Below are 16,030 nucleotides of genomic sequence, written 5' to 3'. Positions count from 1 at the left end.
GGTGGGGGGGCAGGGGGGGGTCTCTGCAACTCTTCGCCGGCTCTGGGGCCCCAGGAAGCTCCGCCTCTGGCCTCGGTTTCCCCATGTGTTAAAGGAGGGGCTGGGCTGGGGCAGCTGGGAGGGCCCTCGGAGCCGGCCCAGTGGGTGAGTCTGGGCCCAGAGGCAGCCCTGAGGAGTGTCTGGTGGATGAGTCGGACCCGGGGCTGATCCCAGGAGCCACGCCCCTCCTGCCCCTCAGCAGGCCCCCCAGGTCGGCGCGCAGCCCCTGCTCAGCCTCCGGCTGCTCCCTGCAGCTGCTGAGCGAACCGATGCCTGGCCCGCCGCCTGCACCCCCGGGTGGCTCCGTGGCGGCCCTGGAGCTCGGGCCTGTGGCAGACACTGTGCACGTGGGCGCACGGCTGGCCACGTGGGAGCACACCTGTGTGCGGGGGTGTCAGTGAGGGCACAGCAGGGACCCCTGGGTGTCCGTGTGGGGTCACCTGTGAGCCGTGTGAGCCCGCCTCGGGGGGGGGGGCATGCGTGTGGCTGTGGCTGTGGCTGTGGCTGCAGTGGGCACAGGCGCACTCACAGGCTGTCCCGCAGCTCCTGGGTGTCCCTCGGTGTCCCCAGGGACCGGAGGCCCTGCTCCAAGGAGGTCGCTGCAGAGAAGGGGACCGGGTGAGGACGGAGGTCCCCCCTCCAGGGATGCCCAACGCCAGGGTGCGGGCCCTACCCCCGAAGAGGCAGCCGGCAGCCGAGGACACGGTGGCCAGGCCGGGTAGACGTCCGTGTGGCCGAGCATCTGCCAGGACACCGGGCAGGCAGGGCCGGGGCCTCCCGGCTGGCCCAGCACAAGCCCAGCTTGCTCGCTCGGTCAAGCTTCCAGCAGGGGCCCCACCCTGAGTCTGGGGAGGGGGCTTCTCCGCTCCCCGCTTTCCTCCTCTGCCTGCGGCGCTCCTGGTCAGAGGCAAACACCCCCTCCCGCACGTGTCCCAGGTCTGCGGGAGCCTCGGGGATGTGACTCTCACCCCCACCCCAGCCCAGTGACCAGGGAGCCGGCCGCGGCCAGCCGAGGGGGCTCTGAGGCACTGCTTCCCCAGGACACGTCCAGGTCACACAGGCCTGCAGGGCGGGGACACCTGCTGCGGGAGCCACGTGCACGTGTGGGGCACACGGGGTCAGGAGGGGGGCCGCGGACCCGCCTGCACTCCATCCGCAGACCCTGAGCCCGGGCTGCAGGGCGGTCCGGTCTGGGGAGAGGCCACGGGCACAGCCCCACCCCCGTGTCCCCTCAGCCCCAAACGCATGCTGGGGACCCGGGCAGGCCAGGCGGGCACTCACCACTGGCGCTGATGCGGGAGACACTGGCCGCCGCCTCCTGGAACAGCCCCTGCAGGTCCCTCGGGTCCAGCTGGGTAGCTGTGAGGAGAAGCGGGGGGGGGGGGGGGTGTCACCGCATGCCCGCGGGCCCAGCACCACGGATCGTGGGCGGTTCCAGAGCTGGAGGCCCAGGCCCTCCTTCCCAGCCGGCCCCTGGGGGGGGGAGATGGAGGCGGAGCCCTGCCCAAGCAGCGCTGAGCGCAGGGGAGGGGAGCACGGCCACACCTCGGGGACCTCCGCCGAGCAGCCCACCGCCAGGCACACGCAGAGAAACGAGAAGCCGAGTCCCCACGGAACCTGCACACGCCTGTCCACCCGCCCAGAGCGGAGACCCCCTCCCCGGCGCCCATGGGCCTCACAGCGCCTGGGGAGACCCCCGCGGGCCTCCGTGACCGCCCTCACGCCTGGCAGCCGCCCGGGCCACTCACACCGCCACACGCACAGAGCAGGACGCACACACCTCACCGCCCCCTCACACACACACACACACACACCTCATCCCCCCCCGACTCCTCACACACACACACACACCTCATCCCCCCCCACTCCTCACACACACACACACACCTCATCCCCCACCCCTCACACACACACACAGTCTCACACACACACACCTCATCCCCCACCCCTCACACACACACTCACACACGCACACTCACACACGTGCACGCACACTCACACACACACACCTCATCCCCCACCCCTCACACACACACTCACACACGCACACTCACACACGTGCACGCACACTCACACACACACACTCACACACACGCACACACTCATGCACGTACACACACTCACACACACGCACACACTCATGCACGTACACACACTCACACACACGTGCACACACTCACACACATACACACACGCACACACTCACACACACGCACACTCACACACACGTGCACACACATACACACACACACACACACACACGCACTGGGAGCCGCACACAGAACAAAGCGAACCACAGGGGCCGCCCACAGGGGCTGGGGGCTGGGCTGAGTGGGTGCCGTGGAGGGGGACAGACGCAGCTGATCGGGAAGGAAGGGGCGGACTCGGCCCCACACCCACAGGCCACGGCCGGGCGGTCACCCGGTCCCAGGCAGCGGACAGACCCCCTACGGCCACCAGCACAACAGGACCCGGCGGAGGCCTGCCCTGCTTCCCCTCCCGCCCCGCCCCGCGCTCCGTACCTAGGGGCTGATAGCCCTGTCGGGAGGGTCCCCCGAAAGGGCCCCGGCTCCCCAGCCCGCTGCTGCCGCTGATGGATCCGTAGGACATCTTCCCGGGGGGCAGGCCGCCTCCCGCGGGCTGGAGGAAACACGGGGAGTTAGTGCTCAGGGCGCACAACGCCTGCCACCCAGCCCCACGCCCCACGCCACTGCGTCCCCACCCCGGCCGGCCCGTGCCCGCAGCTCAGCTCCCCTCCGGCCCGAGGCCTGGTGCGGAGACACTGGAACAGCCCCCGCCTCCCCCGCCCCCCCACAGGACCCCCTCAGACCCTGCTCTCCCCCGAGCAAGCCACCCGCCTGGCTCCTGAGACCACTGGGACCCCCCCACAGGCGCCGGTCCCCATGGCACCACCGGGCTGAGCCCCCCTCAGCCGCCTACTGCCTCGGGGGAAAGGGGAGATGGGGTGACATGTCCCCGAAAGGAGACAAATAGGAACACAGCGAAACCAGGTCCAGCGAGGAGCTCCACATGCCAGCGACGGGCTCCCGGTGCAGGCCAGCCCTGGGCAGCCCTGGGCGTGGCAGGACCAGGAGGCCGTGGCCAGCCGGGCACCACCCGGCAAGACGTCAGCACCCCTAGGTGGGGACCGCGCCCGAGCAGGCAGCTCGCACAGGGACGGGCCCCACGGCCGGCCGGGCCAGCAGCTCAGCACCAGGAGGCCAGGGGGCCGGGCCGGGCCAGCCCTCGGGTGGGGACCACCCCGGGAAGCGGAGCCGAGGCTGAGGCACTGAGGGCGGGGCGGAGGCTCTGCCCAGCCAGGGGGCAGCCGGCCGGGCGGGGCGACAGAAGGTTCCAGAGAGACGTCCTGAGGAGCGAGACGAGGGCCCTGGAAGCGGAGGGAGGAGGGCGACGTGGGAGGGGGGTTGGGGTCGGGTTGCTGAAAAGCACGGGAACAGGAGGCACTCGGGGTCACGGCGGACGGGGCGCGAGTTCACCCTGAGTTCCTGGGTGTGCGGGGCTGTGAGGAGCCCCCCCCCCCGAGCGAGGGACGCCACCCGAAACTGTGCTGGGGGTGCAGGGTGTGGGCATGCGCACCCCCTGACGTGCAACCTCACCGTGTGGGCGCCCGTGTCTGCACAGCACACTGAGCCCCAGGCTGCCGCGGCCGGAGGGGCCAGAGGGACAGGAACCGCCTGGGAGACCAGCAGGAGCCACAGGCCAACCAGCCCACAGCACCCCCCCGCCCCCGCGCCCTGTGCCAGGGCCTCGCCCTCTGCCTCCAGCTGCCCCCTCCCCACCCCAGCCAGGTCAGGCCCGGCCCTCAACCAGCTGTCCCCCAGGCAGGTGAGGCAGGCAGCGGCCGGGCGGGGGAGGGGCCGCGAGCCAAGGCGGCGGGAGCCACGCAGAGCCGGGCCATCTGGGTGCCAGGAGCGGCCTGACTGCCCCGCGCTCCGGACGCAGCCACAGGCACAATGTCGCTCCCAGGAAACCTCCCACGGCCCGGCTTCCGTGGCCGCCCCGGGCCGCCCGCCTCCTCCGGCCTCGCGCCCCCGGCTGGCGCCTGCTCTCCCTGGCACCGTCCCCACCGCCTGGAGGGCGGCCAGACCGAGCACAGGGCGGCAGAGGGGCCCCGGGCCGGCAGCACCGCCCTCGCCAGCACAGAGCCCCTGCCTCCAGGGCCAGGGCCGGATGGGACAGGGCCTGGGGTCAGCCCTCCTGTCCTTCAGGGACCAGGACGGTGACCGGCTGCTCGCTCCCACGCCCCACAGCCAGCTGGGCGCCGCATCCCCTCCAGGCCACCGGCCACCGGCCACAGGCCACCGGCCACAGGCCACAGGCCACAGGCGAGGCCTGCACACCTGGGTCAGGGGTGGCCCCACGACGGCGTCGGCCTCGGCCCCGGGACAGACCCATGCGGCCTGGCCGCCCACTGGGACAGCGACAGACCAGCCTCCCCGTGCAAACCACGGCTCACCGGAGCCGGCCCTCCGGGAAGTCTGTTTTCTGATTTTAGAGGAGGAAGTGAGTCCCAACGCCTGGGGCGCCCCACACAGCCCCCCGCAGCCACTCACCCACCGCCAGGCACCTCCCAGACTAGGCCCGCCTGCCAGCCCCACGCCCCTCCACTCCACCGCCCGCCCTCACACCACATCCTGGGCAGCTGGCTCTCCAGGCAAACGTGCTGCTGGCTGCGGCCGCCATCCCAGGGTCCAGGCAGGTGTGGCTGCAGCCGCCCTCCGCGCGGCCCCAGTCCCCTCGCCAGATGCCCGGTGAGCCTCTGCGGCCACGCGGCCCGGTGGGAGTGTGTGGGGCAGGCGCGGGCTGAGGTCTGTCCATCGCCCTGGCTCAGGGGTGCCGCTCACTCTGCTCCTCTGGAACCCCTGTGCTCCCCACCCCTCCCTGCCCCCGCACCAGAACAACCAGAGGGGACTTTGGGGGCATGAGGGGCAGGTCATGCCCAAGCCCTGACCTGGGCCAGTCCCAGAAATGTGCCAGACAGGAGGTCCCAGGCCACACCTGCCTTGCTAATGCCCTCCCTGTGGAGGACGGGAAGGGGAGGCAACCCGGGAGGCTTCCTGGAGGCGGAGGCTGAGAAAGAGGGTCCTGCCGGGTGGTGCAGGAGGGAGAGCCAGGCCTCACCCACCGCCTGGGCCTCCGGCTGTGGCGGCCTCCTGGCCTGGCACCCGCGGCGAAGTGCCCTGCAGTGACCGCCTGGGTCCAGGTGCCGGCCTGGCTCCAACCCCACCTGGGCCTTGGGAGGCCGGGGGGCCTGGGCTGCGTTGCTTAGAGACAACAGCTCCCAGGGAGGGCTGGAGGGCAGCGGTGCCCCACCCATCCAGTCTGCGCTGTTCTGGTGACGCTGCCTGGCCGCCTGCCCCAGGGCGGGACACCTGCCCCAGGGCGCGGACCTGCCCCAGGACGGGACACCTGCCCCAGGGCGCGGACCTGCCCCAGGACACGGACACCACAGTCAGTCTCAGTTGTTGAGAAGCCCGCAGGCTGCACCGAGGCCACCTGGGCCCAGAGCGCTCTCCGCTGCCAGCCACCCGTGCCCACCAACACGCTTCAGCTGAGCACTATGACCTGGGGGTGGGCGCCTTGGAAACTCGGGGTGAAGGTCACATCCTGGTCACACCTGGTGCCCAGACAGCTGTGCCAAGTGGAAAAGATGTCTGGGACAGGATCGGGGTCACAGGGACCCCAAGATGATGACGCACACCTACCAGGAGTCCGGGGTTTGGGGGTGTGGGCAGAGGCATGCCCTCATCCAGCTCAAAGCCCAGCTTTTCGGAGGAGACTCAGAAAGGGACACGGACTTACCCCAAGGCAGAGGACAGACAGGACCCAGGGCCGTGGCCGCCCTGCCCCCGGCCGCCTCCCTCCTCCCTGCTCCCTCCACAGCGCTCCCCCACACCAGGCACCCCCGTCTCAGGTCCGCCTCGCACTGGTCCTCCCACTGGACCAGGAGCCACGGAGAGGGGACCACATGCTCCTGGCTCCAGACAGTCTCCCCCTCCCCTCCTCCTTTCCCTCCCCTCCCCTTCCCCCTCCCCTGTCCTTCCCCCTCCCCTCCCCCTCTCCCTCCCCTCTCCTCCCCCTCAGTGGAGCCCGGAGGCATGTGTGTGACTTGTGACTCAGTTACATCTCGCACAGACGGGGCAGGCGTGGCCACGCGTGACCACCAGGCACACCCGCTCGCACCAGCTGCGCGTGGGTGGCTGCACTGCCTCACCGCTCTGTCCGCTCAGACGCTGTGACGCCCACAGCAGGGAGCACCCAGCACACAGACCCGGGGACACAGGAGCCTGCTGCACTCCCAGGAACTGTGCCTGCTGGGAGCACGCTGCTTCCAGGATGGGGTCAGGGACCCAGGAGGAGAGCCTAGACCTAGAACGTTCTGTCCCTGAAAGAGGGAGGGCGCGCTCGAGGGACGGGACCTCTCGGACGCGCACGGGACCCGCGGGAGAGTGCCAGGGGCTGACTCCGGGCACTCCGAGCAGGATCACCCCCAGGGGGAGGAAGAATCATCGCCCCCAGACCATGAGCCCCGTCCCAGGTGAGTAAGACGGGGGAGCGGGGCGGCCCCTCGGAGCAGAGACTGGCCTCGGGGAGGAGGACGGAGCCGCGACCCTCACACAGCAGCTGACGCAGGCAGAGCGCCGCAGTGCCAGGGAGTGGGCGCCGGTGAGTAACAGGATAGTCACAGCCTCCAAGCGCCGTCCCCGGGGGCTTGTCAATTACAAGCGGAAAGCAGTCACCGCACAGGAGACGCCTGGCAGACGCCACCTAAGGCAACGTCACTGGCGATGAACAGCCACCGTCAAGGCCGCCTGGCGCCAGGCGCCCAGGACGCGGCGCACGTCTGTGACCCTCCCGCCCGACGCCCGTGGTGAGAAACTCGGAAACCCCGCTGAGGCGTCTCCTGGAGACGTCACGTCTCTGAAGGCAGCGCTTGGGGAAGCAGAGAGAGGCCTCGGCGCTGTCCCCACAGACGGGGCCACAGGTGGCAGGCCTCGGCCCGGCGGCGCGGCTCCGGGGTCAAGTGTCGACCTGCGAACCAGGAGATCACAGCTCGATCCCCAGTGGGGGGCGTGCAGGAGGCAGCCGATCAATGATGCTCTCTCATCACTGACGTTTCTGTCTCTCTCTTCCTCTCTGAAATCAAAATATATTTTTTAAGAACAAGACATCAAGTTCATTCACAGCGAAGGAGAGGCGCGTGTCCCGGTGGGAAGCTGGGCGTGACTGGCGCGTCCCCTCGGGGGCAGCTGGGCGCGTGCGTCACAGCCAGGAGAGTGTCCCCGTGGCCCAGCAGCACCCGGGGCGCTTACCCCACTTTCCACGCACCGAGGTGTGGAGCCAGGTTGTCCTCCGCACGCGGCGAACATGGAAACACCCCGCACTTCCACGGACAGGCCCGAGACCGACCCTCACACGCACCCCGACCTGCTCTCTCGTCCAAGAGAAAGAGCCGCGCTCTTGCTGATCTGGAAAGATCTCCGGTCGTTTGGGTTTTAGTCACAGAAGTAAAACCGGGGCGTAGAAACGTGTTGTGACGTGACTTGGGAGAGGAAAGGAAATAAAGTGCACTTTGTATGCGGCTGACCCGCACGTGGCGGGCTGCGTGTGGCGATGCGTGTACCCTTGTGGATCGGGGAGGACAGAGAAGGGACCCAATAGGACACTGCAGGCTCACGTGCGGCCGGTCCACACCCTGGAACGGGACTTGGTGATGAGAATGAGCCACGGGTACGTGACGACCTTGAGAAACAGGCAGGAACCCTGCCATGGCCACGCCGTCCCAGAGGGTACACACTAGCCGGCCGTGTGCAGACAGCACCCTGCAGTGGGCGTGGCTATGAGGGCACCAGGGCGGGGCCTGCAGACGGACAGCCTGTATTCTGACGGCCCCGAGGGCGTCGCAGCGTCCCGGGTGAACTTGAACTTCGCTTTGCAGACACCCTGGGGACACGGTCCAGGGGGCATGGGGGGGCTGGGGTTATTCTGGCACTGCACGTCAGCGGGCAGGCATCTCAAAGCATTGAACCCAATAACAAAGACACCAGCGGTGCCGTCCATGCTGAGGCTGCTGGGGGGCAAAGGTCATCATCAACCTGCCTGATCTCCCAGGCACCTCCCCTGGCACACGGGGACCAGAGGGAGGCAAGGCAGCAGGCCCAGCCTCCGCTGCACGGGCCCTGGAGGAAGACGGGGGCCCGCGGGAAGGGTGGCCTTGGGGCTCTGCTCCCAGCCCTGCTCTGGTCCGTGGCCGTGTGGCGACACCCCCAGGGCCCCCACACGTCCCCGCCTGCCCTGCCAGCTCTCCAACCTGGAGCCTGAAGAGTGAGCTGCAGGCCCGGGAGCCGCTCCTCCCACAGTGGAGAGTCCAGGGCCAGCTCCCTTGTGCTCGGAGCACCTGCTCAGCCCCGCCCACCATGCGGGCAGCGCCCCTCAGCTCCGCGGGCACCTGGGGTGTGGAGGTGCCCCAGCCCCTCAAAGGCCCAGCAAACAGTGCTGCTGGCTGAGCAACAGTCCTTTCCAACTGCAAGCTCGAGCCCCAAAGTGTGTGCTGAGCACCTACTGGGTGCTCTTCCTGTCCCAGGGCCACAGGGACGGAAGAGACAGGTGGCCCAGGCGGAGTACACAGGAGCCCGACACAGACCGATGACAACGCCACGAGGGACCTGCCATGGGAGGCTGCCGGTCTGGGGCCCTCCCGCGCCGACACCTGAAGGACTCATGCCAGCAGGATGGGCAGGCAGGGTGCTAGGTGGGGGCAGAGAGCGGACACCCAGGGTGGCGCGGGCAGCCAGGACACGGCCCCGCAGGTCAGCCCAGGGAGGGGGCCGGCGCCGGGGCCCAGCGGGGAGCGAGCGCAGAGCTGCCCTTGGCAAGGAGAGCAGGACCGTGAGGGGTGAGTGACGGGGACAGAGCGTCCGCCCGGCAACTGAAGGCGTTCCGGAGCCGGAACCCGGCAGCAGGAGACCCTCCTGCCCGCCCCCGCCCGCCCTCGGGGTCAGTGCTGGGCAGTGGGCAGTGGGCACTGGCGGAAGGAGGCCCGAGGGATGCGCCAGCTCATTGGCGCTGCTCCCAGCCACCGGGCTCCGGGCAGCCACGCCCAGGAAGAGGCCGCTGAGCTGCTGGGCGTGGGAGACGGATCTGGGCTGCGGGTTTTAAAGAGACGTCCCTTGCCAGACTTGGCGGGATGGATATGGACCCCGTGGAGGCGGAGGGCAGCCAAAAGTGCCGGGCCAGGGAGGGGCACCGCCTCTGCCAGTGCCCTGAGGAAGCCGGACGCCCCCTCTGCCCCAGATGACACCCCGCCTGCTTCACCACCACCCGCACCCCCATGCCCAGCTTCCCGGTCAGTGTAGGCTCAGCCCGCACCCCAGACCACACCCAGGGTCTGGCTTGGCAGACAGGACAGACAGATGTGGACAGACGAATGCCTGAGCATGGCACCCGGCCCCAAACCCCCATCTGCTTGACTCGGTGACCGGACACCGCCCCACGGGTCAGGGAGAGCCAGCCACAGCCTGCAGCTTTCCACCCACCGCCAGCCGGCCTCCCCGGGCACAAGCCCGCCTCCCCGGGGACAAGCCCGCCTCCCCGTGGGAAACACTCCGAGCCGGCCTCCCTCGCCCTCGGCCTGGGGCTCTCCATGTGGAGCCAGCCCCGGCGGGGAGAGGCGGGGAGTAAGTCTTTAGAAGCAGTGACCCACATCTCTGACTCAGGCACCTTCCCCTGTGCACGCTCTCCCAGCCGGGCCTCCCAGGAGCAGCAGAGCGGGCATGCCGGGGCCGGAGCGCTGGGTGCAAATCCCGCCCGGTCCCCATGGGCCCATGACTCTGTTAAGTTACTCAGGCCTGACCTGCTGACCTAGCGAGAGCCTGGCAGACACCAGGTCAGTTCTCCTGCCTCCCGCTAACCCAGTGGTCGGCAGACTCATTCATCAACAGAGCCAAACATCAACAGTACAACGATTGAAAATTCTTTTGAGAGCCAAATTTTTTAAACTTAAACTTCTTCTAACGCCACTTCTTCAAAATAGACTCGCCCAGGCCGTGGTATTTTGTGGAAGAGCCACACTCAAGGGGCCAAAGAGCCGCATGTGGCTCGCGAGCCGCAGTTTGCCGACCACTGCGCTAACCACCTCAAGAGCAGGCCACGCCCTCCCACCGGGGCAGAGCACGTGGGAGCCAAAGGGCCGCTCAGCAAGGGCAGCTGTGCCCCGGGCAGCCTCCCGTGCCCCGGGGGCCAAGTCTCCAAAAGGCCCTGAGCCCCCGGGTCCGTGTCTGCAATGGCGATGACTTCACCCCTCCCCCCCACCTCCCCTTCCCCCTCCCCTGTGGCTGCAGGATCAGGCAGGTCAGGGCTCGGGGACGAGCTGATGAGGGACATCGGTCAGGACCCTATGGCTAAGATGCTGCAATGCTGCATGGGGGACGGGGGTGGGGGGGGCCTCACGGTTCCCCTGCCAGGGCGCTAACACAGTCAGGGCTGGGCCCATCTGTCTCTCCGGGAAATCGGAGGCACAAACAAGAGGCCACCACCCCACCCGGCATGTGGACTGCCTCCCAGGGGCTGGCACTGGCTGTTGTGGGCACCTGACGGGTGGCCAGGGCGTGGGCTGGCTCCTGTTCCCTCCTGTGGGCAGGCCTGTGGGCCTGCGGGGCTGCGGGGCTGGTCTGCTGTGCTGCCTGCGGGTTCCCTGGGAGGCTGTCGGCTGGAATTCATTATGTTCCTGAAAGTCGGCTTCGTGCGCCGTCAGCGGTGACGGCCTCGCGGGCGCTGAGGGCAGCCCTCTCCGATTCCTCTGGTTCCTGCCAGGCCGCCCGGCGCTGCCTGAGCGTCTGCTGGGCCCGTGACTGGAGGGTGAGGAAGAGCCACGGAAGAGAGGGGAGCAGAGCTGGAGGATGAGTGGGCCGTGGGCATAAACACGGGTGCGCCCACCCCAGGGGGCAGGGGGCAGGGGGTCCAAGGGCGTTCCCAGCAGAGGGCCTGGCATCGGCACTCAGGGACGTGCCCGGCCAACATGGCTCAGGGGGTGAACGTTGACCTATGACCCAGGAGGTCACAGTTTGATTCCCAGTCAGGGCACAGGCCCGGGTTGTGGGCTCCATCCCGTGTGGGGACGTGCAGGAGGCAGCCAGCCGATCAATGATTCTCATCACCGATGTTTCTCTCCCTCTCTCTCTCTCTCTCTCTCTCTCTCTCTCTCTCTCTCTCTGAAATCAATAAAAATATTTTTTTAAAAAAACCAAACACACGGGGTGTGCAGGAAACTGGACTTCTGCTCTGCTGGGGCCATGAAGCCAGTTGGGGAAGATGTGGCTGGAGGGACAGGCAGGGGCCGGACCCCGGCCTTGACCCTGCAGGGGAGGCGGGGAAGGACTTGGGGATGCCTGCCCACCCCAAGCCCACGCGTTCCTGTGCCTAGGCGCCCACGCAGGGCCTGCAGAGGAGCACGCACCCAGGTGAGTTGCCTGGACACAGGGCATCCAGGCCCACAGAGGGAGAGGGTGCTGGTGGTCCGACGAAGGCCCCGCTTCCTCCAGGAAGCCTTCTGGGGTTTGCCCATCTCCCACAGCCATTTGCAATCGCAACTTGGCTCCTGACCTACACTGGCCTTGGCGGGCATTTGCCACATCCGATTCCTACCAAGGACTTACAACGGTGGGGCTCACCCCGGGAAAGCGCTGTTAAAATGGGCCGAAACAGCCCAGCCGGCATGGCTCAGTGGTTAAGTGTCAGCCTGTGAAGCAAAAGGTCACGGTGCGATTCCTGGTGTGGAGCGTGCAGGAGGCAGCCAGCCGATCAATGATTCTCTCTCATCATTGACATTTGTCTCTCTGTCCCTCTCTCTTCCGCTCTAAAATCAATAAAAATATATTTAAAAGGCCGGAACACTCCAATACCGACAAACTTCATCCGTATCCTTCACCCTAATACTTTGTCCGCGCTTGGGGTGCAGAACTCCCGAGCCTGCTTCCCAGGGGCTGAAGATAAAGCAGAACGCGAGCATCGGGCGACACGGACAGGACATGTAACACTGGACAGGAGATGCCCTGAGGCAGGACACAAGCAGGGAGAGGCGGGTCAGGAAAGGGAGTCGGGCCTGCTCGGATGGGAGCCCGCAGGTGAGGAAGTGTAACTGGACAACCCGGGGTCACTACTGGAGCCAATTGAGCAGAGGCCGGCCGGGTTGAATCCTAGATGCGCGTTTATTCCAGTCCTGCCCGCAGCGTGGGGAGCAGCAGGCCCTCCCCAGGCATCTGCTCTGCACCCCTCAGCCGCTGCTTACTGGGCGGAAGGAGGAAGGGCACACGGGGAGCAGGAATGACAGGCGGGGGAAGCAGGCGAGGCAGGCGGGCGGGGGTGGGGGTGGGGGTGGGACTCCATTGTTTGGGCACCAAGGTTGTTAATCTCTCCCGGACAGTAGGCAGTTCTTGGATGGGGATGGACCCGCTCGAAGGCTGACTCCCAGGTCCAAGGCTGACTCCCAGGTCCCGGGGCGCACAACTCCCGGCCAGGTTAGACTGTGCTCTCTTTAACCAGAACAAAACAATCAGGGTTAACAGCAGAGTGATGCTTCTCGGGTTACTTAGCTGGTTAGTCCCCAAGATTCTACTTCGGCCGAACCCAGGGGAGGAGCAGGTGTGGCTGGGATGGCTGCAGGCCCCGCCCAGCAGCCGGGCGCGCGGGACTTTCGGCGGCGGCCAGAGTCCCACACCCGCGCCCCGCGAGGCCAGTGGCCACCACACTGGACGGCGCCGAGTCCCAGGGCAGCGACACGGTGTGACGTGGGAGACCCTGGAGGCCACCCGGGCGGAGGCACAAATCCGAGCCCCAGCCCCGCCCGCAGCTCCACGGAAGCACCTAGTGAGCCAGACGGAGGAGGGCAGGGAGGCGAGGAGGGGAGCGCAGAGGGCCCGGCTTTCCCTCCAAGGCTGGCTCCCGCGCGGGGTGGCCCAGCTGGAGGTGGCCCAGCGCCCGACATCCTTAGCACTCAAACCCCGCTGCCGGGGAGGGAGGGGTGGGGGGGGAGCAGCCCGACGCACGCGCCCTCGGCTGGTCCCCGCCCCGCCCCGCTGATTGCCCCTCCGCCCCACTCCCACCCTCCCCGGCCTTGGACAGCGCACCCTCCCGGCCAGCTCGCCACCTCGCCGCGCGCCGCCGCCTCACCTGGGCCTGGGCAGCTCGCAGGCGCGCACCGTGCGTTCCCGGCGGGAAGAGGGGCGCGGGGGGCGGGGCCGGCACCCAAACCACAGGCGTCGGCCCCTCCCGTGAGGACCAACGCCGAGAGGCCACGCCCCCCAGCGCCAGGCGTCAGCCAATCACTGTCCGAGCTTCGGACGCGCCGGAGACACAGTGCACCAGGGACTACAAGTCCCAGAGTGCCCCGCGCCTGTAGCCGGAAACGGTCTGGGAAGGCGGCCGGCTGGGCCTCTGAGCCCTCTCCCCCTAGCGCCCAGCCCTGGGAGGCGGCGGGTTACTGTCACGGCCCAGCCTCAGTCTCTCCCCATCAGGGGTGAGGTGACGTTGAAGGTGAAGTTGGCAGGAGCCAGGCCTCCCAGAACCTTCAGTGGCGGCCCCTCCTCCGAGCAGCTGCAGCGCAGGGCGTCCTCCCTCCCCGTGTTGGAGAGTGAGAATTTGTGAGCACTCTGGAGGGGCCGTGGACCATGCCCCAGATAGGGCGGTCAGTGCTGACACCAGGCCAGGCCTTGAGATACGTCTCATGGCCCCTTTCCCCTTGCACCTCACAAAACAGCCTTGCAAGATAGAACACTGTCCACTTTCCGAAGAACAGGATGACCCTGTGAATAACATGGTCGTCAATGGCATGGCCCTGACGTTATTTGGGAAAAACTGTTTTGTCTTGGGTTACCTAGTCTGCAAAAACAGGATGTGGTTCATGTGCTTAAAGGTGGTCCGGCACAAAGGGTCGGGGCTGCTCTCTGGACTCCCTGCGTGGGTAAAGGCAGAGCAGTCACCGGCCGGCTGGCCGGCTAATAAAGGCTCCCTAAATTTTAATCTGGTCTGGACTCCAGTGGTCGTTCACTCGTGTTCGCTCCACAACATTTGGAGATGCCCCTGCGAGATCACCAGCCTTTGCCTGGTCCTGTGACCGGAGCCCACCGGGGTCCCCGGACTCTCCGACCCAGGGGGAGACCTCTGAGAGACGTTCCTCAGCCCCGGGACTGGTAGAGGTCGGAGATCCCACCTGTTAAATTTCCTGATTGACTCTGATCAGAGCCACCTGGATCTGGTTCTTACCGGTAAGAAACTTATTTCTGGTTCTGGTTCTGTTCTGTGGGCACCCATCTGGGGTCTCTGGAAGGCTGGACGCAGCGCTACTTCCGAGACCAGATCCCGGCGCACGACGGTGCCCGGCGATCCTCAGTCGGTTGTCTTTGTCTTTGTTATTCTGTGTTATTGTGGTCTGATTGTCTCTAGCATTAGAATGGGTCAGTCTGCTTCTGTCTGTACTCCCCTGCAATGTTTTTTGAAAATTTTTCAGGAATTCAAGCGGCGGGCATATGATTACGGAGTCTCCGTTAATACTTTTGATTTACAGAGATTTTGTGAGCGGGAATGGCCAACTTCCCCATATCCCAGTGAGTGGAAGGGGGAGCTTGATCACCTCCCCGGGAGCCGTACGGCTTCCTCAGGCAAATTAATCAGGAGTCAGGTGGACTGTTTAAACTCTGAGTAAAAACTCGGACTAGCTGGTATATAAATGTGGGACTCTGGAGGTGAATGAAGGAATTACGAGTTCACTCTGCTGTTTGTTTGTGGGGGACTAGCCAATTTGCTACCGAGAAGGGGGACTGGACGCAGTCTTAACTCTTCCGGTAGGTTCTCTGGGGCATGGGTGCCGGGAGTGCCCCCATGCCCATCTGGGGAGTTGGGCATTGTTTTGTTTATCTGCTCGGCTCCAATCTGGGCTAGTCTACTGAGAGAGTATGAGTACGGATGTTTGTCTGTCTTGGCATAATTATCTGCTCATTAACTGGTCTGTGTGAAGCGAAAGCTACTTTGTGCCTTCTGGCTGTACACAGGAGAGTATTTGTTATCTCTTTCTATTGTTTAATTTGTTTAAAGATAGGGCGGACCTGCTGTGATGGTCTGCAAACGTCTTAAGCAGCGCTGCTGAGTTATTTTTCTCAGAGATGTTTGCTCTCTATCACAGTAGGAAGGAATCAGCCCATTTAGCTAATAAAAATTTCTGTCTATGTTTGTATAAGTAAGGGTTTCATTTTTGCTCTGATTTGTGAATTTGCTGTATTTAAATTGAAATTTTAAAGTCCTAGGGTTAATTTGAAGGTATAAATTTGTGACATTTCAAAGAGCAAAGAACTTTTATTTGTGGCTTTCTTATCTCTTTTGGGTGGTCGGAGAAATCAAGAGTAGTAAGGAGGAGGATTTAAGATCCGCTAGGAGCCGAAACCGGTTTGGCTCAGTGGATAGAGCGTCGGCCTGTGGACTGAAGGGTCCCAGGTTCAATTCCGGTTGAGGGCATGTACCTTGGTTGTGGGCACATCCCCAGTGGGGGCTGTGCAGGAGGCAGCTGATCGATGTTTCTCTCTCATCGATGTTTCTAGCTCTCTATCCCTCTCCCTTCCTCTCTGTAAAATATCAATAAAAAATATATTTTTAAAAAAATTTAAAAAAAAAAAATAAGATCCTCTAGGAGTCTAGGGGCTTAGAGTAAAAATCTATGAGGGAAAACAACGGTTACAGAAAGAAAAAAAAAAAGTATCCTTAAATGTAAAAAGCCTGGTTATACAGGATCTCAGACCACTTGCCTTATTTCCCCTGCTAAGGACAGAGTAAATGGTTAATGCAGAAAGGGGACGGGGGGGGGGGGGGGGGGGCGGGCATCGGTGGAGAGAGCAGGGAGAGATAGGTTACAACCCGCTCTGCTGGCGTCCTTGGTTTCTTACTTATCTGAACTATGCTGGCAGAACACAGTGGATCTTCCTCT

The 16,030-nt window shown here is 65.2% G+C and overlaps 1 protein-coding gene across 9 annotated transcripts in view; it reads right to left on the bottom strand.

Annotated features, from left to right (window-relative positions):
* Positions 1 to 13,342, bottom strand: part of TSNARE1 (t-SNARE domain containing 1) — a 113,927-nt gene extending 100,585 nt beyond the window's left edge. For 4 of the 9 annotated variants that reach the window (XM_080646840.1, XM_080646841.1, XM_080646839.1 and 1 more), the window contains exons 1-5: positions 11,730 to 12,011; positions 10,650 to 10,910; positions 2,562 to 2,679; positions 1,321 to 1,398; positions 480 to 638 (exon numbers count right to left, since the gene is read on the bottom strand). In XM_080646840.1, coding sequence (XP_080502966.1) covers positions 480 to 638; positions 1,321 to 1,398; positions 2,562 to 2,679; positions 10,650 to 10,779 — 485 coding nt within the window. In that variant the 5' untranslated portion in view covers positions 10,780 to 10,910; positions 11,730 to 12,011. Of the gene's footprint in view, positions 1 to 479; positions 639 to 1,320; positions 1,399 to 2,561; positions 2,680 to 10,649; positions 10,919 to 11,729; positions 12,012 to 13,227 lie in introns of those variants that run through there. The other 5 variants (XM_080646844.1, XM_080646837.1, XM_080646843.1 and 2 more) reach the window with 5 other exon arrangements.
* Between the last annotated feature and the right edge of the window lie 2,688 nt (positions 13,343 to 16,030).

This window comes from Plecotus auritus (genome assembly GCF_963455305.1).
Source record: "Plecotus auritus genome assembly, chromosome: 11".
Lineage (NCBI taxonomy): Eukaryota > Metazoa > Chordata > Mammalia > Chiroptera > Vespertilionidae > Plecotus > Plecotus auritus.
Note: the sequence above shows the minus strand (reverse complement) of the source record. Positions and strands in the feature narration are given on the sequence as shown.